This window comes from Vulpes vulpes, chromosome 13, assembly GCF_048418805.1.
Source record: "Vulpes vulpes isolate BD-2025 chromosome 13, VulVul3, whole genome shotgun sequence".
NCBI classification, from domain to species: Eukaryota; Metazoa; Chordata; class Mammalia; order Carnivora; family Canidae; genus Vulpes; species Vulpes vulpes.
The window spans coordinates 137,651,700-137,677,435 of NC_132792.1; the positions used below are offsets into that span (position 1 = coordinate 137,651,700).

Genomic DNA, 25,736 nt, shown 5'->3' on the forward strand with positions numbered 1-25,736 from the left:
TGGGCAACCTTTTCATTAATACTAGGGGGCAATTTGGTAGAAAAGATGCTGTTGACCACGCTGAGCTTTAACTATTTCAAATAAAAATGCAACACTAGTGGAATAAGATTAACTTTTGATCCCCCAATCTGACCTTTCCAGTTACAAAATGTTTCTCCCTGAAATGCAGTGCTACTTGGATGGTACTTGCACGGGTGGGTGGCACATAAATGGCAGCATTTAAGGACCTTCATCCCACGTCTTGAATAATGATTTATAATATTTAAGGGTTAGTACTAATTGAGTGCTAGGATTTCTAGATTCTTTTTTATTTTCACAGGAAGGAGAAAAAGCAAATCCCTCCTAGGTATCAGCAAGACCCCAGGGTATCTTTCCCTTATATCAATCTGGAATCAAAAACCCACTGAGAAATACAGAAAATAAGCCACTTCAGATATATTAAGTCATGAATCCTATCTTCTTCTGAGGCTTGTAGCTATAGGATCTTGGATTTAATTTTCATTCCTATGGTAACAAGTCTACTGGAGGACAATTCAACTATTGTCTTTATTCTAGTCTAATGTCAAACAAAATAAAGCCACACAGTGAAATGGATGTCTGCCCCTGTGTGCATGTGTGTGTACATGCACAGACCTCTAACAAAACGCAATCTTCCCCCAGTGCCAGGAACTTAAGTGATGTCAAGGAAGCTGGGAAAAAGGGATTCCTTTAAAATGGTTGATAAGAAAATTCATCATTAATATTTCCAAGTCCCTGAGGCACATCTACTGTGCTTTCAGAAACAGTAGGAAGTGAATATTGTCAACAAGCAACCAATGCTGAACTTTTGTGTGTGTAGAGGTAAGTACTCATCTCAAGGTTGTTTCCATTGCTTATTTTTTTGAGTTCAAGTCTTTTTAGATCCTTCTTGTGCTTCTGTCTTCAGCCTCTCAGGACTTTCCTTTCATCAAAAGTTGGCTGACATCAAGCAAAAGTCAAAAGACCCAAACTGGAACTCAATTCAATTTGACAGAGCAAATACTAAGTTATTGAATGTCTATTTACAAGGTACTATGCAGGTCTTTTGAATATACAAAAATGGATTATGTGTAATCCCTACATTCAAAGGCTGTATTATCTTGTAGAAAAGATAAGACATATACGGAATTTAAGGGCCATTTTTTTTTTAAAGGATCAGATAAGGGCTAGATGATATCTGGATGATTAGACCAAAAAAGCTTCCTTGAGGAGGGAGCTACTAGGCTAGGCTATGAGGGATGAGAGTGTCCTTAATAACAAGAGCTACCACTTATGGTAGGAGTTGGCAACTCTCCCTGTAAAGGGCCAGATAGTAAATATTTTAGGCCCTGTGGCTCAAGCGATCTCTGAAACAACAATTCAACTATGCCTTTGCAGTGCAAAAGCAGCCACAGACACCACCTAAGCAAATGGGCATTGTCTTGTTCTGATATAATTTTATTGACAGATACTGAAATTTAAATTTTATATAATTTTCACCTATCATAAAAAGTCATTTCCCTTCTTACCCTTATTTTTTTCAAGTATTTGTGGAGGCAGAAACCATTCTTAGATGTGGGTCATAGTTTGCTGACCCCTCATCTCCTGAATTCTCACTATAAATACAATGCTTTATGATATGTGATCTCATCGAATTCTTACACCTGTTTTGAGGGGTAGATGTTATCAGTCCATTTCCCAGATATCGAAGTGGAGCTCAGGGGGTTTAGGTCATACAGATTTCAAAGACTGCTTTGAATCACTAGGCCACATGACCTCCCAGTAATGGTAAGGAGCTTATGGGGAATGGTGGAATTAATAGGTTTTCTTCAGCCAGGGGCATTCCAAAATCTAAAAACTCTTTTAACAAATACAGGGTTTGCTATCATGGCTTGCTCACAGTGAACTCATTTTAGATATCTGTTATCATCATGTTCTCTCTCTTACAAGTCATGCAGGGGGTGGATTCAGTGTTTGATAACTTCTACTCTCCAGAATATAATAGTCTCCCATATTTGAAGGAAAAAGAACAGCCTTCTAGCATTTGTTCCAACCTCTCAGTTCCCCTTCCCCCATGGCTGCCCAGAACCCAAGTGTGGAAGGTCTTGCTAGTCCCTGTGTGTAATGTGTATGCTTGCAGATATGATTCTCTCAAAGTTGCTAACTTCTCTGCTCACCATTCTGAGCAATGATTCTCTCTCACATGGCTTCTCTACCATCTCCTGTTTAAAAGCAATTTGATGTGCTAGAGAAGATGGAAGGAAAACAGGAGTTGCCACGTTCTCCCAATGCTTGTTAGGATGATATCAGGGGGTGGTCTCAAACCTTCTTCCATCACCTTCCTTTTCTAAAAGAGCCAAATGCCTTTTACACTATCTGCAGATTGTACTGGGTTGTTGGCTTCCAGATTCAATGCCGACAGCTTCATGAGACAGTACTCACCTATTAAAGATCTGTTGTGGGGGCAGCCCAGGTGGCTCAGCAATTTAGCGCTGCCTTCAGCCCAGGGCCTGATCCTGGAGACCCCGGGATCGAGTCCCATGTCGGGCTCCCTGCATGAGCCTGCTTCTCCCTCTGCCTGTGTCTCTGCCTCTCTCTCTCATGAATAAATAAAGTCTTAAAAAAAAATCTGTTGTGTGCTCAGCACAATGCTACAGACTGTTACGGACTGTGGAGAGTTTAAATACTGACCTCCAGGAATTTGCAATCTATCTGGGATAACAAACATAATAATAGTAATATTAATAATAGCTGTCCTTCATCAGACATCTTGGCACTCTACTAAGCACTTTGTCTATATCTAGTCCAGCAAAAAACAAATCCAGACTTAGTAAGGGCGTATTATTCAAAAGCGTTATTGCAAAGTAGATGGGAGGGGGGATACTGCTGTATACGAAGAGGGGATCGTTACAGTAGGGAGAACGCTCTGGTGAGGTCTGCAAGCATCTCACAACTCAGGCAAAAGGAGTTTTTCTTTTACAGCAAGCAGCAAACAAAGCTAGAAAGAATCAGCTGTGGGAAGAGGTGTGAAACTAGCCTATTCTCAGGAGAGGCATATGCTCATTCAGGCTGTCTGTGGGCCAAATGTCAGAGGTGTAACCAAAGCCTGATAAGCAAGCATTTCGTTCTGATCAACCAGTGGGAACAAGCAGTTTAGATAACCCTTTATAAAGCAAAAGAATGGGGATTCCAGAGTCTGTATCTGGCCTCCTCCCAAATAAAGGGGGTGACCATGAGTCTTACCATCATCTTATGGGGAAGGGTTGTTCTTTGTGAAAAGCTGTTGTCCAGAATGTGAAAAATGACTGGATTTCTTCATGTCCAGCTAAGATTCTTATCGACCTTAATAGCTTGTGCTGAAACTGTCCCTACCTCTTTGATGACAGAACAGAGCAACAGAGAGGGAAATCACTTTGCCTAAGACCACAGAGCTCTAAGTGGAAGAGGTGGAATGCATACCTGGGCCTGTCTGACTCTAGGTGCATGATCAGTCCCACATGGTGTGGTTGAGATGGTCAGCATTACAGGAGTCTGGAGGGTCAGAAAAGTCCTGGAAGGCTTCCTGGAAGGCCACATTTTAAGAACGGGCAGGAGCTGATGAGGTTTGTCAGGGACAATGTGGATCCTCAGGGCAATGGCAACAAGGCTAAAAAAACTGAGGTGAAGGTGGCCAAAGGGTCTTGAGAGAGTTTCACTCTGACACCGACTTTTAAATAAAGTGACATCGGTCTCATAGGGCCACACAGAATGGGCCCCTGAAGAACCAGACCTGGAGTCTTAGGCTTGATGCAGCAGCCAGGGGCAAGCCTTTGCCAGACTGACTTATAAACCAACGCTTGAATAAACGGGAACCTGGAAGCCAAAGGGACCAGCCAGGAGGCTGTAGTAACAAGGCAGGCCTGGCAGTCTGTGCCCAGATTGGGATGACCATCAAGTGGGGCAAACCAAGGGAATTTGCAGAAGAAATACAGAGATCTGGTGCCTCATCTGGAGAGAGGAGGTTAAAGAGAAAGCTTTCACCTTATTAGAAGCTGTGTAATAAAAACTCATGATTTTCCTAAGTAGGTTTCACAGAAGTTTTGTTTTTCGGATCTGCTAATAGCATTATTAAAAATAACAAATAGAGAGACAAATAAAAAAGATGCTCAAGCTTTAATGCGAACAACCCAAGTGAAAGTTAAGCGGGTTTTCTTGTAAATCTTCAAAAAGGCTTTATTTAGAATTCTAATATGTATTACAAATCACCAAAAAAGATATGTTGTGTGCAGTGTTGCCACAACGTAATTTGAACATGGAATTCATTTCTTGCAGGGTATCTTGCTGGACTGGTGTGCTTCTCGCCCATTTTGGAACAGAACCTAGTAGTTAACACTATTGAGGACCTTCTATGGAGCAGAGGTTCTAATGGCCTCAAGACTCAGTCCTTGCAACACTGCAATAGTCTCATCATTGCATCGTCCCACTTCGAAGATGAGGACACCAAGGTTCAGAGGCTTTGAGGCCATTTGTTTTAATATTACGCAGCCCAATCGTTTCCTCCCCCACTTTGCACTGTGTTTCCTTCCACATCATAGTTAGATGAGGTCTTCCAACTCAGATTTCTCTGGCTTGCTCCAGAACACCCCAGTGACTGCATTTTGCTGGGTTGTTTTCTACAACCTCTGAAGACCTTTCCTGGGATGCAAGATTTCATGCATCATGGGCCTGTAGCTACCAGCTTCCGATCTATCGGCATTCACCTGCTGTTACGCGGAGCTTCTGGTGTCATTCAGATTTTAGATGACTCTCCTCCCTCTGTTTTCATGAACCTGACATCTATAAATGAGCAATCTCCAGCTCCTTACTGCAGGCTGGTGTGACGTGGGGAGGAGAGGGAGGGCACAGATAAGTCCTGACGTCATGAATTAACATGCACCACACCAGTGCTCACAGCCACTACCAGCACAAACTGTTTAGTGTCAAATTTAGAATAAAAACCAATTAAAAGATAACAAGGAGACATATGCTCCGAATGACAAGAATCAGAGTATTTACAGAACTATGACCTCTAGCGACTGCAGGGAAGCATTAGTAGGTTTTACAAGCCTGAATCTCTCCACCTACCACCCACCCCGCAAATTCTCTGTCTTCGCCAACATCCGTAGTTCATTTCCACCCGGATGGCCTTCCCAGGAAAAACTGCTGTGATGTTTAATAGGGTGGATGGACTCGTGTGTATCTGAAGACCTGAGACCATAAAGATCACTGCCAACTTTCTTCCCCTGCACTAGTGCCAGACGATTGGTCTGGGTTCAAGATGTTTCTCCTTGGGGTTTCTGCCACAGCCCAAGTTGTTTGTGAGGTAAGAATGCAGGTGAACGTGTAGGTTCCCCACTTCTCCCTTATATCTCAGTAAGGTGTGGTTGCAGGTCAGGTGGCCCCCTTACCCCTGGCCAAAAGTGAGATCTGGCTAGGGAGGATGGGCATTTCAGAAAGGTGGGTTTGTGGCCTCTGGATCCCCAGCCTTGTCAGGATCAAGAAGCAGATTATACTACCACAAAAAGCAAAAATTCTCCTACTCAGAAATCCATGTCAGTCTGGTTCAACCTGTGAGCTGAAGAGCTTTCAATTCTTGCTGTTCCACAATGAAGGAAGTCATCCCAGGACCCACAGGCTCCACTTGTGTCCACCTAGGAGATTGCTGTGGGCAAGTCTTGCATGGCTCACCCCATCCTCACCTTCTACATCCCAAGAGTCACCATTTGGGGGACATTTCCCAAATTATTGTCAAAGCCACACTACACTTGATATTTCTTCTTCTTAGTCCAGACTTTCAACACTTCCCACTGCTCTCCTCCGAAATTTTCCTGATGGTCAATCTGTCTCTAGATTTTATGTCTCCCAATTACCCACCGCACTTACTGAGTATATGCTTCTTTGTTTGTTTCTGTGTGTGTGTGTGTGTGTGTGTGTGTGTGTGTTTAAGATTTTATTTATTTACTAGAGAGAGAGACAAAGTAAAGTACAAGCAGGGTTAGGGGCAGAGGGAGAAGCAGACTCCCTGCCAAGCAGGGAGCCCAACAAGGGGTTCCATCCCAGGACCCTCAGATCATGACCTGAACCAAAGGCAGATGCTCACCTGCCTGAGCCACCAGGTGCCCTCCAGAATGGATGAGTTCTAAACCACAATGAGGATAATGAGGACAATGCCTTTTCTCTGTCAAAATCTGTTAGTCATTCTCAAATGACTTTAAGGTACAACTAAGGGAACTGGGCATGGCCAGCAGGCCCTCTACACCTGTTCCTGGTCTGCCTCTACCCCTACCTCCCCTGCATTTCCTGCACCCTTGGGATTCTTGTGTCTGCTTCACTCCTACTGAGACAGTCCTTGCCCCAGAGGCTACCCACTAACGTCCACTCCCACACACCGCCCCCCGGTTGGCGGCCAATTCTCTGGCCAGGCACCAGTTCCTCTGGGAAGGTTTTCTCAATCCTGCCCCTGTCTGGACTAGGAGCCCCTCTTTGGTCCTTCCTCTTCTCAGGTCTCATAAGTCTTATCATACTATTATAATTTCTGATTACTGGACACTCTTCCCTATAGTTTATGAATAACTTCATAATGACTATAAACAGTCAGGGCCTGGCTCTTATTCATCAATATATTCTGGACACTTAGCTAGGGCCTGGCAGTCAATACATTTTTAGCAGTAGGTATCAAGTGCTTGCTAACTTGTAGGCTGGAATCTCTCTTTCCAGCTAAGAACTCGGCAGAGTGAAAATTTTATCTTGTTTGCCATTATGCTAATAATGCCTAGCAATAATGGAACTGTTAAAAGGAGCTCACATCATGTCAGATCTGGCATCCTTATCGAGTGCTAATCCTGGGTCAGCAATATGGACAGATCAGAAATATAAAGAGAGGCACCAGGAGAGTAGAAACAAGGGCCCAGAGCCCTGGTGGGTATCAGCACATGGAAGAACAGATGCATGGCTTTGTGAGAGTGGGACAATCAGTGGCCGAGTCTGGGTTCTGCACTTGGTGACCACAGCTGTGACCACAGCCGAGTGTCTTCACATCATGGGTCCCAAGCACCCCCTTCTGGGATTAGCGGTGCTGGACTGCCAGTGGGCAAGGAGGATGGTGAGAGAGTCCTACTGTAAGGGCACATGGTCTGCAGGCAGATGTCCCCAATGCGGAATGCTTCCTCTGCTCAGCACCCCGAGGGTCAGGGATGATGCATTCACCATGCAGTACCCCGAGGGACACAGCTCCGGTTTGCAAGGTGCCTTTCGTGGTTTTACAATTCAGAGTGCCTGAGAACAGTTCACAAAAGGCCCTTCACGAAACAGGGTCATAACATGTAACCTACCTCTTCCCTTCATAAAGTGCTGAGAAATATGGTGTACGTGAAATACTAATCATTGGAAGTTACCGTCATAATGATTTCTCGGGGCCTTTGTGGTTATAATACGTTATGATTCTCCAAGGGAATGAGGCAATGATGTTTGCCCTGCTAGTCTCCCTCCCTGCCCAGCAGGACAAGACACACACTTCTTTGCCACAGTCTCCCTCTGATCCCTGCACCTCTTGGTGCCTCCTCAAAGCCCCCTCTGCTGAGTTCCCCTCCACCTGCCACCTTGACCCCATCTCTACCTGTGAGCCATTCAGGCCTTCATCCTGGGCCTGATCCTCTCCTCTGTCATCCTCCCTAGGTGAGCTCGTCCATCCCAAAGCTTTAGACACCGGCTGAATTCTGCGGACTCACAGATTTGCCTCTTGAGGTGCAGGAGGACTTCGAGCATATTACATGTGACCGCGGCATTTGCCTCAGTGGCTTCCTTTCTAGCAGCCTCGCTGGGGTTTTTGTGATTCTATTTAGCTAACCTCAGCCTTTCCGGCCTCCAGCCAGGCAACAGCTTCCTTGCTCAGGTGGCTCTGACCCCACTGTGCTTCCCCACCTCAGGCCTTTGCATTGGCCATTCCCACTTTGTGATCTTTCCATCAGCTCCTCTGCCACGTCTCAGCCAAAGTGCCACTCACACCTGCCCTGACGGCTCTCTCTAAAGTAGGCACTGCCTCTGGCACCTGCTGTCAGAGCACCTTCTTCACCCCCCCACATAGCAGCCAGAGTTCCTAATATTTTGTTCATTCTTCATTTGCTTGTTTATAGTCTCCTCCATGAGAGCAGGTCCTCTGCAACTTCTACAGTGTTGTTTGCCCAATACCTGCACAAAGGAGAGATTCAATAATGATGAAAAAAAAATCACTAAAGTGTTAAAAAAAAAAAGCTGATGGAATTATAGGGGAGATTTTCTGTGGTTTCAGTCTGCTTTGGTGTTTAGCTGTTGATCATGAATGACCTGAGCCCACCTGGCAAATGCAGGATACGTGACCTATACAGGTCCCAATGTGTTAATTACCCTTGAAGAGAGAGATGGTGGATGGTTTGAAGGAATAGCATCTCCTTTCTATTCAGCCCTGTAAAAGAATGCAGGGGCCAGTAGAGCTGGGAGGCTGGTGTCTCCTGATATCCTCATCCACATTACTGTGATCAATATTGAATGTGAACCCACTGTGAGCAGAAGCTACAGCAACATCTGTGGGGAGTTACAAAGAAGTGGGCCGAGTCCCTGCTCTCTGAGGGAGGAGGCAAAGCCAACCAAATAAAAATACATAAAGCCATAAATGCCCCCAACACATCAATATATATAGAACCAATTACCACAGTAATCGACTGGATTTGTAATAAATTGACAGGAGAGGTCCTGGCAGTCAGCGCAGCCGGTGGAAGCGCACTCACAGGGTGACTTTATAAGCTGCCCCTGTGGAATCAACCTGACTACAGAAAAACCCCAAGGAAGCAGAAAAATGTCAAGGGAGTCTGGGCTGTTGGTTTACCAGATTAGGTTGTTTTTCCCTGTCACTGGCACTCACATTTCAACTACCAAGCACATATTTTAACTGGCAGATTTACTGAGAAATTTAGCTAAAGAAATGCTTCTTTCTGCTTCTCTTTTTTTCACTTTGTTATTGTTTTTTTTTTTTTAATCAGCAAAAACAAAATGTTTTAAGGTCTTTTTTGAACCTGCTTGATTTTGCGATTGCCTTAGACAGAGGGCTCCTGTGGCATCACATTCTAAGTGCAGTGAATACTGTCCCTGGCTGGACTGAATCAAGTTGATGGGTCTTGTGTTGTTAGGACTTTAGCCGAGCCGTCTACTCCTTTCCAGTCACCCTGGGCTTTGGGGGAAGCCTGTTTAGGTAAGTACTGCCCCCTCTTGGCTTCAGTTGGCAGTCAGCATGCCACAGAGCGGTCTACAGACGTCCTTCCCAAAGCTGCAAGGTCTGGGCATCCTGAGTGTCCCCGCCTAGCCCAACAGCATCTCTCCCCAGAAATGCTTTATGTTACCAGAGGAGTCTCTCCTTTAAAGCTCTCCACACATGTCCCTTTGCTTCCCTCCTTGAGCATGTCCCAGACTACTCCTGCGAGCAGCTGCCACCAGCACAGATTCTTTGGTAGTTGACAGAACGTGCACTAAGCCTGCCCCCGAGAAACTGTCCAAGGAATGGGATAAACTCTCAAGAGTTTATGGTGGAAAGTATCTTCAGGATCTTGCAGTGGCTTCCTCTGTCTCTTCTGTGGGTCCCCCTGAGGGCTCAACCATGCTGTCCCATAGATACTGACTAGCTAATTGCAAGGAAAGAAGAGGTAAAGTAAGGCTGGAGGATGAAGCAGTCAGGCTCTACTTCAACATCCAGAATTCCACAGTGGGTTAGGAGCCCTCTTTTACGACGCACCATACTCCTGATGCCTAGCACTGTGCCTGATGTACAACAAACACTCAACGCACATTTCGGAATGAATGCACAACATCATTACCTTGCAAAGGAACTCAGCCTTCCCTCAAGCTGCTGTTGCCTGAGGTCTGCATGTCACTGAATCTGCTGGCAGCAACTTAGCAGTAAAGTCAAAGTGCACTTGGCAATTTTTTAAGAGTGGAAAGTTGATCTGATCAGGGAACTATCTTCCCCTCATTGGTAACAGAGATAGAAATGACATATTCTGGAGCCTCTGACTTTTGTGGCATTAATCATCTACCCTTTATAGTATAGCTGGCACTTGGGGCCAGGTTTGAAAATGGTGTCAACTACTCTCATTTTTTCGAAATTAATTACTTACCTGATCCATTTCTTGCTGATTTCTTTGACATTAGTTTTTCTTATGTATTTTTAATTTTTCTCTTTAATTTATAATCTTCTAATAATTGAACCAACTTCCCAAGAGTTCCATGAGATTCAGGAAGACTGTCTCTGACAACAGAGGAATGGGAATTAGGAATGAACCAGAAATGGTGAGTGGCTAAACAGATCAGCTTAAATGAACAGGGTTTGTTGATTTGATGGTTTAAGTCAAATGGTTTTATGTTTTGTGTTTCAGTTTAAACACAAGTCATGTGTTATACCTGATACATATCCTACTATCTTATATTCCACCCCACTCCACCAAGAAAACTTTCCAATTTGCTTTATAAAAGAAAGGTAATTTCAGGAAAAGTGGTAAAAGAAAGGCTGGTATTGGCTCCTAGAACATCAAGGGGTAGCCAGTAATTTGGAATGACTACCACAAATGGGAGGTCCACATGTGGATTTACTCCATTCCAGGTTTTTAATCCTAGTCCTACCTGGTGCCAATCACTGGGCTTTAAGGTCTAGCCTATTCTTCTAATGCCAGACTTCCTGACATATCACCCCCACCTTTCCTCCCCATACCCACAAAACAATCAAATCTGGAGATGGGGATGAGGGGTGATGAAAGGGTAGGCTGGTGCCAGAGGCTCTGGGGGCAAGGTGTTCAAGGAGATGCTATCTTAGACATATACTGTCACTTCTCTTGGGAAGGGTTGAGGAAGAGATAGAGTATGGCATTGACTCATGTACTCATTCCATCAGTATTGACCGACTGATGGCTAGATGCTGTGCATGGTGTTACACATTGCTGGAGATGTGGTGGGTGTGGGTAGTGAACCCAGAGATTAGCTGAGGTTTCTCTACAGCAGGCTCTACTTTGTTAGACAGGGGTCTAACAAAAACAGAAAACTGCTAACAAGTTCTCTCTTGGTCCCAACATCCACTTCTGTTGAAGCTTTAGCTGTAAATAGGGCCAGGGTTCCACCTCTGGGTCACCAGAGGAATCAGCATAAAGATGCAGGCAGTGGAGCCAGACAGCAAAGGTTTTGAATCACAGGTAAAAAAGGAGGCTGGTACAGCTGGACACATTCATGAATTTTTTCCCCCTTTGTGGAAGGCACCTGGCAGCTCCTTTGCACTTAAAAGGCAGAAACACCCAGGCTGCTTATCAAAAAGGCTACCCTGGGGATCCTTTTCCATAGAGAGCACATTCCGATATCCCTCATGTCCTACCCCAACCAAAAAAAAAAACTCTCATATGGGCAGGAGAAATTGTGCTTATTTCCTGATCTTTTCCCAGCAAAGAGACCACAACTGGAACTGAAAATGGTTGCGAAAGGATGAGATGTTGACCCTGATTTTTGGAATGAAGATTTGGGTTTTCTGTTCCATTAGCCTAATTAGTAGGTGTTTTGTGACTTGTAAAATATACACTAGTGTTTCTGTGAAGAGCGATATTACCTAGGGTAAGTTTTATTGATATCCCTTTGATATTTTTATCAGTTATTCTTTTGTCCAAAAAATAATAAGCTGAGCTGAAAATTTATTCAAATAATTCTAATAACATAGTAATAATAATATGAAGACTCACAATGCATTGAACACTTACAGAATGCTAGACATTGTGCTTCACATATAATTACTGTATTCAATCCTTATCCAATCCTCACTTGTAAGATAAGTACTAATAGCCCTGTTTTACAGGGCATGGAAATTGAGGCTCACAGCCATTAAGGAAACTTCTCAAGAGCCAAAGCTAATAAAAATTTTTATGCAAAATTGCTTGACTTTAAACACTTGTTACAAACAACTACTCTAAACTTCTTCTACTGCAACATCAGTTGAGTTAACCTGTTCAGCCATGAGTCAGGCATTTTTAAATGTTGCATTCTGTTATTAGAAGTAGAAATCACTGGCAGAGTACATAGAGTCACAGAACATTAGAAGTAGAAGAAATTCTAAGTATCACATAATTCAGGTTAGTTATTATACAGGTGAGATTATTTTCAAGAGGGTTAAGTAACTTGCCCCAGGCCAGGTGGCTAATGGCTCAACTGAGATCAAGAACACAGATCTCTTGATTCCCCACCAGTGCTTTTTCCTGCCACATGCCACCTTAGAGTAGGACGGGCAGAAGAGACATATTACTACTTAAGAAACAAGCCACTTGGAACGCCTGGATGGCTTAGCGGTTCAGCGTCTGCCTTCGGCTCGGGGCGTGATCCTGGGGACTTGGGATCGAAGGACTCCCTGAATGGAGCCTGCTTCTTCCTCTGCCTGTGTCTCTGCCTCTCTCTGTGTCTCTCATGAATAAATAAATAAAATCTTAAAAGAAAAAGAAAGAAACAAGCCACTCATCCCCGAAGAATGAAAACCCAAGTGATGTCAAGTTCAGATTTTCACATTTGATGTGGAATATGCCCTTGCATCACCATCTATCTTGCAAATTTATATCCAACTTTTTTTTTTTTCAAAAATAAGCTATTAGTTGTGGAGTGGAGCATATAACTTACAATCAGAGATAAAAGTGCTGGTAGATATATGTATTGTGCCTTCTGCTGATTTCTCTTGGGTCTATTATCACCACAGCCATCCCACCTGAGCACTGATCTATAGGTTGGATAAGAGACAATGGGCTAATATAACACTATATGTTGACTCTACTGGAAATAAAAGTTTTAAAAAAAGAAGATGGGCTAAACACACAGGTCCTAATCTCAGCTTGTTGAATCTAGGAAACAACAAATTTGGCTGGAAGTAGGCTTTCTTCTCTTCATCTTCTATCAGAGATCCAGGCTCCTCTCTTCATCACAGTTATATTGGGTATCAGACTGATACTTACCAAGTAACTTTATAGGCTCTACTAGAAGCATTATGCTAGAAGCGATGAGAATTTTAAAAAATCATACGCCTTTGCATTTGCTATTTCCTCCATCTGGATGGTTCTGTCCCAGTTCCTTCTTGTCTTTTCCAGGTCTTAGCTAAACCCTATCTCCTTATCACCATCGCTGAGCCTCTCTGTGGCCACCATCTTAATCAGCTCTCAATCCAACTTCTATCACATCACTTGGTTTCAGTTTCTTCACAGTATCTCTCACTATCTGGAATTACTGCTTTCATTTATTTGTTACCTGCCACTGTCTCTCTTCACTAGTATATAAGCTCCATAAAAGCAGGAAACCTTTTGTGTCATTCATCATTAAATGCTTAGTGCCTAGACCAATGTTTAGATATAGAAGGTGTTAACTAAATGAATGGGTAAGCTCTCTTCCAAGAAGCAATCAATCAAGTTGTGAGGGCAAAGCTTACATGTCTGGGGTAGAAAATAATCCAGAATACTATAATTAACTACTAAATTGTATGTATACATGATATGTCACTATTGTCAGGCCCATAATTATATGATGGCAATTTGACATCACTACCACATTTGTCCCATTAACTAAAATGCTAGCACCTATGTTAATATGAAACTCTATAACCATTAGTGGTTTCTACAAGAAAAAAAAATGGGGTCCTCTTGATATAATAATTAAAAACAAAACAAAACAAAACAAAACCTAGAGAATGCTTGAGAAAGGAAGATGAAGACAATGTTGCCTACAGTACAAAGTTTAGAAAAATCACCTTATCACCTTTAGTCCTGATTGCTGGCCTGTTTCCAATTCCCTTCAGTGCCTAAGGGCTTAAGACTGTTCAATTCTGCACACAAGCCTACCGATCAATGGCTTAATCAGAGAAAAGTCCTGGTCCAAAGTGAAAACCATTCAGTCTAGTCCTCTTATCTGTGACACTCCTCTGTGGGGATGACATCAGGACATACCCCCGGAGGCCACTGTGCCATGGCTCCCGCATTAAAGTTCCTGCATTGGACAGGACGAACAAAGATGATGAGGGAACCCATTCTCTGTTCATCTTTGAGACAGGTCTATCACCTAGCTGTTCAAAGGTCCTTGGACTGGCAGCATTGGCATCAAGTGAGAGCTTGTTAGGCATACAGAATGTCAGGCTCCACCCAGACTTACTGGATCAGAATTTCCAAGTTAACAAGATCCCAGGTGTTATGTATGCACAATTAATTTTGAGGAACACTGCCATAGAAGAAAGCGAAAACTACTCCAGCAACTGTGCCATCATCACTAATCATGGCCCCCAAATCCCACAACAATCAAAAATCCTGGAAACTCAAGGTAAAAGGCAGTGGATCCACTGTGAAGTCTAACCAGGGTTGACATCTGGCCTTGTTGCATTCGTCTTAGACCAATGGCCTGGCTTCAATTGTGTCCTAGTCCCACCTCCATTTTGTTCACTAACCTTCCTACTGTAATCTCTTCTTGTGCCATTGGCAGGCAAAACGGCATGCGGCCACCTGCAATCTATCTCAGGAAGGCAAGGCATTCTTCTTGTCCTGGCTCTCCCACGGACTAGTTATGTGACCACTTGCGAGTTATTTACACTTTCTGAGACTCGATTTCCTTATCTATAAAATGGGGGAGGGTAAGACTTCAGGATTAAATAAGAAAAGTCTATAACATGCTGTTTGGTTATATTATTCATGATGATGTCTTCCTTCAGCCTACAGATCCAGTTAACTCTGGACTCTGCATCAGAGCCTAGGGACTTGAAGACTCAAAAATTAAACCTCACCCATATGTTAGGAAAGCTTAGCTCCTTTTCAAAGCCTCTGTTTATGATACCACCAGGCTCAGCTTCAGCAGCACCTTCACCAGGCCTGTCTGCCTGGGAAAGCCATAGAACAGCTGTCTCCTCTAAACCCAAATCCCCTCTCTGCTCACTACAGGGCTTTGCATATAGCAGGACTGCAGCAAATGTTTGAGGAATGAATTAATTAATCATTTAAAGAAAATAGCTATATGCCATAATTGCTTTGCCACTAGAGTGCTAACTTCATTGTTGTAAATGTGCATAAAAAGAGCCTTTGGAGCTGGTTTGCAACCCTAGGCTTGTAAAACATAAAGCATTATAGAAACTTACGTTATCACTCTTTGTTGGATTTCTATATTGTGTCCTGAACTTAATCAGATTTTTATGCCATTTACCACAATTATGTAAGTTAGCCTACAAACTGCACCAGCATCAAATGCACAAGAGTGGGTCTCTGCTGACCAGCACTCAGAGACCAGGATCAGAAGGCTGACTGCCAATACAGCTATTGTTTTTGCTTCAGCCATAGCAGAAATTTATTCATTATTCTGGGGAGAGGGACCAACTGAGTCTGTCTAAGGCTCTATCCACCCAAAAACAAATCCATGGAAAGTGGAAAAAAACAAGTCAATGGAAAATGGAAAACATGGCATCCTGTGTGGTGGAAATACAATGCCACCTAGGTGGTATACTTCCTCCTTTGACTCTAATCTAACTTAAGACTTCTTGGAGCTAGAGGGTCACCTAATGGAAAAAGCCCTCAGCTTTGTATCATGGAAGAAGAAGCTGTTCTTCTTAACTTTCCCCACAGAAACGAGGCAACAGATTAGCAACAAACAAACAAACAAACAAACAAACAAAAGCCCAGTGGATTATGGGACGAGAAAGTGCAGCAGAAGAGTTTTCTTATTGCCACTTGTCAACCCACATAACCTCACTGGTGTGTACCAAAGGCAATGGCAAGGAGAGATAATGACAAAGGTCAGATCTAAAGTAACAATGAAAGTGGTATTGGAAAAGGAAAGGAAGAAAGCCCCAAGGAAATCCACTCCTGAATGGAATATTGAAAGAAAGAAAGAAAGAAAGAAAGAAAGAAAGAAAGAAAGAAAGAAAGAAAGAAAATGTACTATGCTTAGCTTGTCAGGTGGTGGATTAAAATTAAGCCTTTGGAAGTTCTTATTTGAAGAAGATTCAATGTTTTTTTTCTTTTTTGGTCACTTCTCTGGAATCTACGGATCTATAGCTCTTTATTGGTTTCTTCTGAAGTAAGAACAAAATAAAGGATTCATTCCTTCCAAAACAGTGGATGCTAATTATATGCCAGGCACTGTGTCAGGGATGAAGACTCAAATACTAATAAGACACGATATTGTTTTGCACTTCCTCCCAGATTTCTATCCAAAGTTCAGCTCTCTGTAGATAGCAATTATACATTTTGTTTTGGTTATTTTAGGTTAACTTTGTAAGCCTTCACTCAAGGTAACGCAAACTTTTCAGAATATATTTTTTCAATGTGTTACAAGAGTTTGATTGTAAACATGGCACATGTTTATTGTGGGAAAACCAATACAGAAATTTTTAGTACAAAAATAAAAGTCTCTACCCCATAGCCCTCATCTTGGAGCAAACAGACAATTTGTTCTCATATATACACAAATAAAGCTATTTTGAGATTATACACATATGTTTCTCTCTATATAGATATGTATACATACATATACATACTGTATACACACATCCATAAGCATATTTTTAGTGAGAGACTAGAAGATTATATATATATTTATATGTATGTGTATTGGCACATATTTACATATATAATTTTTAAAACAGATGAGACCCTAATATATCTCTTCTGCAATTTGCAATTTGCTCTTGTTCATTTCCCAATGAACTCTTCTGCAATTTGGTTTGTTCATTTCCCAATGGCAAGGAATAGAATATGTCTGGATGGATACACAGGAAACTGGTAGCGATGGTTGCCTGGCTGCCTCTGGAGAGTAGAACTTGATCACAGGGAAATAAGAGTGGGAGGAAGATTTATTTTTCACTTTACTCTGTTTTATACATTTTGAATTTTTAAATAAATAATCTTTTTAAAATAAAAAAGAGGAAAGAACTATGGTAAGTGCTGTCAAATCTATTACCATGGGAGACAGTCATACAAGGGAATGACAAGAGGGGAAATGTGAAGAGCATCACCAAGGGATACGTACAAGGAGCCATAAGAGGCAGCAAACAACTCTGCCCAGAGCATCAAGAGAGGTGTTAGGAGTGGTGGCATATGAGCTTCCCTCATCTGGAAGATCAGGAAGGACGGCTCCGTAGAATGGAGGCAGAACACAGGACAAGGCAGCACATACACATAGTGTGTGTATGAAAGTGTGAAGTGTGGCAAAGTATCAAAGCCCTCTTCCAAATCTTGATCCTGGACCCAGAGTTGGGGCCTGACATTGGGACAGGTATCATTTAATTGCAAACGGCAATTTATACAGCTGAAGAGGGCAATTAAAAAATGAAAGTAAGAAACAGAAATTGTAGCCAGGAAGACTACTTTGCTAATCTTAAGCGGCTACGGAAAGGGGAAGATCCTCCCAGAAATTAGGCAACTGAACAGAGACATCTGGGAAAGGAGAAACACAGCGAACCCCAAGAGGAAAAGGGACAGGGATCCAAGAAGAAATTTCTGAGACAGAAACTCATTGGTGGAGACCTCAATAAGCATATCTATGGCCTTAGACTGGGGCAGGGATCCCTCTGAGGTCTTCCACTGTCTGCAAGCAAATGCAAGGGTTGGGATTGAGAGCAAGCAGCCTTGTATCCAAGGGGAGGACACTTGGTGTAGGGAGTGGCCAGTGACGCAGCAGCTGGGGAAGGCAGAGGTGTGGCAGGCTGAATAAAGGCTCCCAAAGATGCCTAGGGCCTGATCTCTGGAATCTGTGATGGTCACCTGTGAATGGCAAAAGGAACTTTCCCCGAGAAGTTTAAATGAGGACTCCTGAGATGGGGAGATTATCCTGGATTATCTGGGCAGGCCCCGTGCAATCCAAAGGGTCCTTATAAGAAAGAGGAGGCAAGAAGAGTCCTGGCAGAGAGCCAGGTGACTCAGAGATCAGAGTGACACACCTTAAACACCTTAAACATGGAGACGGCCACAAACCAAGGAACACAGATGCCCTTGAGAAGCTGGAAGGGGCAAGGAAGGGACTCTGCCCTAGAGCCTCTAGAAGGAGCTACCTTACTATACCTGGAGTTTAGCCACTGAAGCTGAGTTTGAACCTCTGGCCCCAGAACAGTCAGGGAATAAATTTATGTGGTTTTAAGCCACCCAGTTTGTGGTGATTTGTCACAACAACCCTAGGAAACTAATACAGGGAGCAAGGTCACGCTCATGTTGGGAAGGCAGCTAGAAGTTAGTGAAGGACTTCAGGCCAAGGAGTCATGTGGTTAAGTGGTGTTTTAAGAAGATAGTTGTCACGTGGACTAGACCAGAGAGGCAGGAAACTGAAGAAAAGGAGCCACGTGAGGAAGCAGCCTCAGTTCTCATGAGAGCTGATACTGTAAACTCATACAACTTCGGGAAATGGACAGGAAGAGACACCTGTTGGAGAAATATTTAGGTGGTAAAAAAGAATAGCACTTTGTAAATGGGTGAATATGGTGGATGGAGGATGGAGGAGTCACAAAGTGACCCCTCACTTTGTATCACGATCCCACAGCATAGTGGAAAAATGTACTAGTGGATACAGAGAAAAGAGTCGGTGACCACTTAGATCCCCACAGAATATCCAGGTAGAAATGCTCAATCCTCAAGGGCAGATGAGGTCTAGAATGTCTGGGAGAAGCGAAGAATTGGAGATGTAGGTTGAGGTGGAATTGAAGAGAATCCCACAGCAACAGTGAAGCTGGATATTACAGAGGAAATTCTGGAAACAAAGCAAAATGTAATGATTTCTTTAGAGGTGTAAGGGAAAAAAAAAGAATGAGAAATAAAGACCAAGAATTATAAAGAGAATCTGCAAGAGAATAGAATCAGGGACACCAAGGGAAGACAGAATTTTTGAGAAGGCAGACCTGGTCAAGAGGGACAAATTCTTCAGCAGGCATAGATAAAATAATCATCGGATGGAAAAGTGAACCTCTGATTAAGTAGCCTTTGATTCCCTTCTCCAGAGCTGTTTCTGTAGAGTGAAAGGGGTTGAGAGCGAATAATAATAATTTGAAAAGTGAAAAGAAGTTGAGGAAGTAGAGAGAAGATGTATAAACCACTCACTCAGTAAGTTTGGTGGTAATATGTTGAAAGGAAATAGTGGTAAAAGAGTTGTATGTTTATGAAATTATTATTTTTTGTGGGGAGACAGAAGGCTGAGGGAGGAACAATTCAAGTGGCTGAAGGATTGTAAAGATGAAGACACTAGGGATCCTTGGGTGGCTCAATGGTTTAGCGCTTGCTTTTGGCCCAGGGTGTGATCCTGGAGTCCTGGGATCGAGTCCCACATCGTGCTCCCTGCATGGAGTCTGCTTCTCCCTCTGCCTGTGTCTCTGCCTCTCTCTCTCTCTCTCTCTCTCTCTCTCTCTCTCTCTGTGTGTGTGTGTGTCTCATAAATAAATAAATAAATAAATAAATAAATAAATAAATAAAATCTTAAAAAAAAAGATGAAGACACTATTGAATGAATGGGGTCTAAGAGGAAGCAGAGGGGGATGGGTACTGCTGCACAGGTGGAGAGTTTAGCCTAAAGAAGAATTCATTACACTTTCTGAGGCAGGAGGGCAAAGAACAATGAGAGAAGGTATAAAAGTCAGTTTAGCAGTAGAGAGGGGAGGCTGGGAAATTTCAATGCTAATAGATCTTATCTGCTCTGTTAAAAAAAAAAAAAAAGGAGAGGCTAATCTTAAGCAATGAGAAATAGAAGTTTATTTTTTGTAGGCTTCAGTCAAACTTACCAAAAGACAGATGTTCCTAAATATTGGTATGGCCAAACCATATAGTGGTAGTATGACAAATAAGTGCATGATGAATGGAAGGCTGCCTTCTGAGGATCTGGCCAAAAATATCCATCTGTGAGTTTTCGTCAGTCAGGCAGAACTAGAGCACTTTGCATGTCTATAATAAAACCCACTTGGAAACCTGCCACACCAGAAGGGCTCTTCCTACCACAGCTGCCGCCACCCCTTCTACCACCACCACCAATAACCACAATAAACAATTGTTGGGGGCTCACCATGTGCCCTGCTCTGTGTTAGACTCTGGGAATTTAAAGTTGACTAAGGCATTAACCCTACCTTTGAGAGATTTTGTAGGGACTTATAGAGAGGAGAGGGCAATCTTGACCCTAATACCTGACCTGGGAAAACTGCTCACATAAAGAGGGACTTATAAGGATCCATAAACTATGAGAGCTGGAAAGAAACGCAAGATGGCATTATAGCAAGATTCCAACAGTGAACTAAGCAAAAGTCACCTGACAGGTGCTAGATACCCAACCCGTAAGTCCTGTGCATTTTCCATTTCATTTCACCCCTAATCAACCTCCTTTCCTTTTCATTCGGTGAGCAATTTTAGGTATCTGATCACAGGTGCAAAAGTAAACAACAGAGGAACCCTTTTTACTAGGAGGTTTTGAAAGCTGAAGCAGGCAAGAACATATAATCAAAAGACTTGAGTCCAACAAGATGTCACTTTTATGTCATGGGCGGTATAGCCCTCTCAGAATACTTGTCACCACTAGCATATAAATCCCATTCTGGAGCAATCCCTTCAGAGTGCAGACGAGTGGAAGAAAATCTTCCTTTGTTTTACGTATTTGTAAGTCTTCATCATCAGCATACTTCATGCTTTTGGAAGAAAAAGAAATTAGTGCCTAGGGAGGAGAAAAACATTTAAGAGTAATATGCAGACCAAACAACAGAAGATATAAAGTCTATGATGCAGAGTAAGACGGGGGGTGGGGTAATATACTTGGACAACTGAAAGAGATCTAAGCAGACATACTAAAATGTTTGAATATCTTTCAAGATCAATAACAGGCAAGGGATTGTATACAGAATACCTAAGAGAACTAAAGTCACCAGTTGGAGTGTGACAAAATGAACTCCTACATGGTAAGAATGGCTTGGGATCAAGATAGGTGGGACACAGTGCCAAGGTCATAGATACATCTCCTCCCTGGGCTCAGTGTTTAACTTCAAGGACACTGCAATGCTCAGGACAGAAGCAAGGAATAGAACCAGGAGTTTTGGGGAAGGTCAGACTCATTTCCCAGCAGTCCCAGAACCTCGCCATCCCTGAACCATTGGCAAACAGAAACGGGAGGAATTAGCCTTTTGGTTCAATCACTAAGCTCTGGCACAGAAATGTAAGAAAGCTGTGCCAGCTGAAACTGGTCTTATCTACATTTGCTTACATGACACTCCTTTCTTGGCAAACTGGAATCGGAACAATTTTAAGAGACTGAAGTTTGAAAGGATGCTAGAAGCCTGTGATTGTGTCTTTGAGTTTAGAGGAATCAGGGCTTGGGGGGAAATGCCTGTAACAATTGGAGCCCAGACACAAGCCTTTTGCTTCTTCTGCAAGAAAATGCCCAGCCAGAAGAGAGGCCCTCATGCCTCTGCTACCTATTGAGCAAGACAAAATAAAAATGTGTGTGGAGCTCAGAAAGTCAAGAGCATCTCAGCATGGAGGCACATTTTCTACCACAGCATTGCTGACACACAGGGTCCCTCATTGCAGAGGGACTCTTGATCATTAAATGTTAAGATGACCTACTTCTTCAGTTTCCATTGCGCTAATTTCATCGCTTGCCCTTTTGCAACTCACACATCCATAACGTGCCCTCATCAGAATGCCATGAGGATAAGCTCAGAAGAAATTCCATGAATGGCAATTCTACCTCAGTTTTGGTTGATTAGAATACGTATTTGCCAGCCAGTACTCCTCCCATACCAGAAGGTGAATTCACAAGGTTTGAATAATTCCAATTTCTTATACTTGGACTGAATACTAACTAGCTATCAAACAGTGGACAAACATTTATTTGTAAGGCTGTTATCCAGAGCTGTATAAACACTTGAGCCTATGGAGATTTCCTCTTTGCACACATCAGTAGGAAAATAAGCCTAAACACAGGGCAGGATGGAGTAAGAAGAGTTTTCTCTGTGGTTATTGGAAAGGGTTGCCAGCCATGGAGGGTGGAGGCAGTACTGCTGGTGGTAGGAAGTAGTGGGGGAGACTGCAACACTCTCTTGCTTCTCCCCCAGTCCATAAAAACAGTTGAATACCTAGCCCTTGCTATGACAGCAGAATGCATGGGGACAGGTAGTTAGAGGACTCTGGCCATGATATCTAACACAGTGACCATACACTTTTGACCCCTTCCTGCACATAAAGTTTCCTGAAACACTCCAACCTCGGCAACTTTAGGGATGGGCACAGAGCATCATCTGAATTAGTCCCTTGCCAACAGACTCCTTTGGTTTGGTCTTATGATTCGCACCTAGACCGCCGTACCTACATGGGGAGTAGAATCTGCTGATGATCTAGGGACATCACTCACCTTTGCTGATGTCTTCATATTCCAGCCAGAGTCGCCGCTGGACCTGCTTGTTTGGGTACCAGATGGAACAGGACTCCTCAAAGCCATAGATTGCTTCCTGGATGTAATGGTTGCCAAACTGGTCCAACAAGGCCACAAAATCCCCGCGAGACGTAGCCCCGTCCAGGGAGTGGAGCGCGTTGCTGAGGGCTATGGAGAGACACCACCCCAGAGTAAGAGTGAGGACTCACACCTTGGGTATCCGGATTCCCAGGCCATTCAGCCTCAAAAGCAGAAGTGCCTGGATGGCCCAAAGTGACGTCAGAGAGCTGGCTGGAGCCATCAGGTGAGCGTTTCCAGTTAGCTAACTCAGACAGTTTAGTTCCTAAGTGAGTATCTCTCAGGCCCGTTGGTTACGTTGTTAACTTCACGCAGGCAGAACATTGCCACATCTAACTCCCTGCTTAAGTCGATGTTGTTTTTTCTTTTTTCAAATCATAAGTCATGACATTAAATCAATTTAGTGAGCTCAAATAATAGCGTTTCAAAAAAAAAAAAAAAAAAAGAATAGCATAGCCTAAAATAGAAACACAAATACCAGCAAGGAACATTTCACATGGTAAAATGAAGTACTGCTTCACGAAATTTCTGTTGTGCTTATGTGGGAGTGTGCATATCTCAAGGTCACAGTGTTAAAAGTGGATTCTAACTGTGGGTAGTGACCAAAAGAGTTTTTGGAGCCAGAATTGCCTCCAGACATAGACACTGGTAATGGGAAGATAATGGAAGAAGAGGAGTGAGAAAAGTCATTAATATACCGCTTATATTTATTTCAGAAAATCACAAGTATATGGGCAGGGAGACGGCAGATGGAGGAAGGGATCTGTTTGCCCCCCTCCCGCCTCCCCAGACAAATCTCCAGGAATTCATTTTTCCCATTTAGGAAAATTACACTGGTAATTCCCATGACCAGTTTTCCAAATCTAATACCTCTTAACCAGGCCGGCTTCAGGCAATCTTCCTCTGTACACACCTGTGTCCTATCAGGACAAGGCAACGCTTGGCCCTGGCATGAGACCCCAAGTGCGGAAGTCCATTTCACCTGTGATGCCACGTGTGGCTTTGAAAGGCACATGGCAGCAGTGCTATCCCCTTGTTAAGCCCCAGTGTGCCCATCACCCGTGCTGCATGTGAACAGGACAGTCTCTACTGCTGCGTTTTTCTAGAATGAGGAGTAGCTTAGTTCTTTCAAGGTTTTTCTGTACCAGCAGGGTTGACTTCAGTAAGATTTCCGACCCTGGGCCCTTCTTGCCAAGAACCCTTTCAGGTGAAATTAAACAGAGTTCTGAGTCCCCCCTGTGTCCTATGGAAATATTCTACATCCTTAATGCATTTTCTTTCCCGATGCATAAAATTTACCTTTTGTGAGTATAGGTCTCACTTCCTCTCTATAATTTTGTCCCCTACCTTTGTTCTCTCTTCCGTTGGCTCTAAGGCTCTGCCTCCCGATTGCTGACCCGAAGATCCTTCTCCTTGTCTTGCCATCCCACGCCAACAATATCATCTGGTTCTGGTTACCTTCTCATCCAACACAGAGAAACCAGATGCTCGGTGTAACCCTCCCGTCTGCTACATTCTTTAGGTGGAAGGAGGAAGGAGCTGAGAAAGGCTGTCCTAGTCCAAGGGGATGAGGTGGGATGGAGATGTGTACCTATATTAAGGCCTTAGTTGTAGCAACTTTCCCATCTGCAGATTGCACATTAGGATTGCTTCAGTGCGAGGAAAAACTTGATTCAAGGCATTTATCGCTCAAATGTGAAGAATACTTGTTCTTTACAAGGCGCCTCACTGTTCTGTTATGGATCAATTTGTCCTCGTTTTTGGAATTCACTGCTCCTTAACTTATTAGGTATCTATCTCTCTTATCTATCATCTATCTATCTTTCCTCACTTGCTGTTTAGGGACCATAAACATTGTTTTCTATTCCCTCTCCCCGACCCCTGCCTCATTTTTGCTCTTTTTTTCCTATTTCTTTCCTGTATGAAAATTCTAAAGGATGTTCTTTGCATTTGGAAGGTTTTTATTCTGTCAATTTATAAAAAAGTCTACTTTTGCATATCCTCTTTGTACACTGTGTGACCCCAGGAAGAATGATAAAGTAGGTGTTTATCCTCAGCAGCCCCGCCTTGCCCTTTCCATCTCTTCTATAGTCCAAGATAAAACTTGCAATTTAATCTATCCTTAGACAACGATTGGATTCTGGGTGTTTGCCCTTAAGGGGTGAATCTGAGTGAATAGGTTATGTATCTCACAAAGTGGCTCCATTTTAGGCTGTATTTGCAACAATGGGATCAAAGGCTTGTGCCCTTGGAAAGGAACTCCACGCCCCAGGAGCAAATAGGAGGGACGGCTTGCTGCTGTGCTCACCCTGAGAGACGGCCACTTGGTTGAGTTTGATGTGGTACATCACAGACCGGACCTTCCAGTGCTGCAACACAGGGTATCCAGACACCTCACTGAAGTTCACCATCCCTAGGGACAGAGGAGACGCAGGCTCAGTGTGTGCGATTGATTCTCAGGTCCCAAGCCTACTGGGTTAGCAGGTGTCATTGTGAGAAAACGAGAAAGCATTTTTTGATGGAGAGAATTTCTGGAATCACAGTGACAACAGCTCTCATGTATTGAGCCTTACTCTGTGGCAGACATTTCGCTAAGCTCTCTGCATATAAAGTCATTCGATCATTGCGAGGTAGGTGTTATCATCTGCAGTTCGTAAATGGGGAAACAGAGGCCCAAAGAGGGTGTTATGGGCCCTCAGCCATGAGGCGGGGCCAGATGGAGTTCCAGATCTATCTGAGACAGGGCGGGGTTCTCAACCATTCTACTGTAATATTCCCTTAGCAAATTTATATGAAACTCTAGGCTTACTGTAACATACGCAAGTTTTACTCTCTTTAATAGCTGTAGTAATTGACTCAGCTCACGTACCTGATATTGAGTTTTCTGTCCCATTTAACTGATTTGTGTTCAGTATTTAAGTTTTAATTACTCTGAAGCTGATAATGCTTATTTCTTCTTCACCAGGAGGGACAGGGTCAGCGTGACTCAGTCATTAAGGAGCAGGGTGGCCCTGTATGGAGTGCCAGACACTATAACAGACACTTTATTTGTGGTCTTTGTTTTAACAATGAGAGAACTGAGGCTCTGAGAAGCCAAGGTACTTGCCCAAAGTCATTCTCAATAAGCATATCCTTGTAGCCGCTTAGACATGCGAAAATGGGCTGTTCTTGCTTGAGCATCGTGGAAAAAGAGTGGCATCCAATTTGAATTCTAGTCATTACCATAAATATAAAATGCTACAGAAACAAAA

At 43.2% G+C, this 25,736-nt stretch overlaps 1 protein-coding gene across 4 annotated transcripts in view; it reads right to left on the reverse strand.

Moving 5' to 3' along the window:
* ASTN1 (astrotactin 1) overlaps positions 1-25,736 on the reverse strand; it is a 300,822-nt gene that overhangs the window by 49,887 nt on the left and 225,199 nt on the right. For all 4 annotated transcript variants that reach the window (XM_026001246.2, XM_072733094.1, XM_072733093.1 and 1 more), the window contains exons 15-16: positions 24,794-24,898; positions 22,387-22,575 (exon numbers count right to left, since the gene is read on the reverse strand). In XM_026001246.2, coding sequence (XP_025857031.1) covers positions 22,387-22,575; positions 24,794-24,898 — 294 coding nt within the window. The remainder of the gene's footprint in view (positions 1-22,386; positions 22,576-24,793; positions 24,899-25,736) is intronic.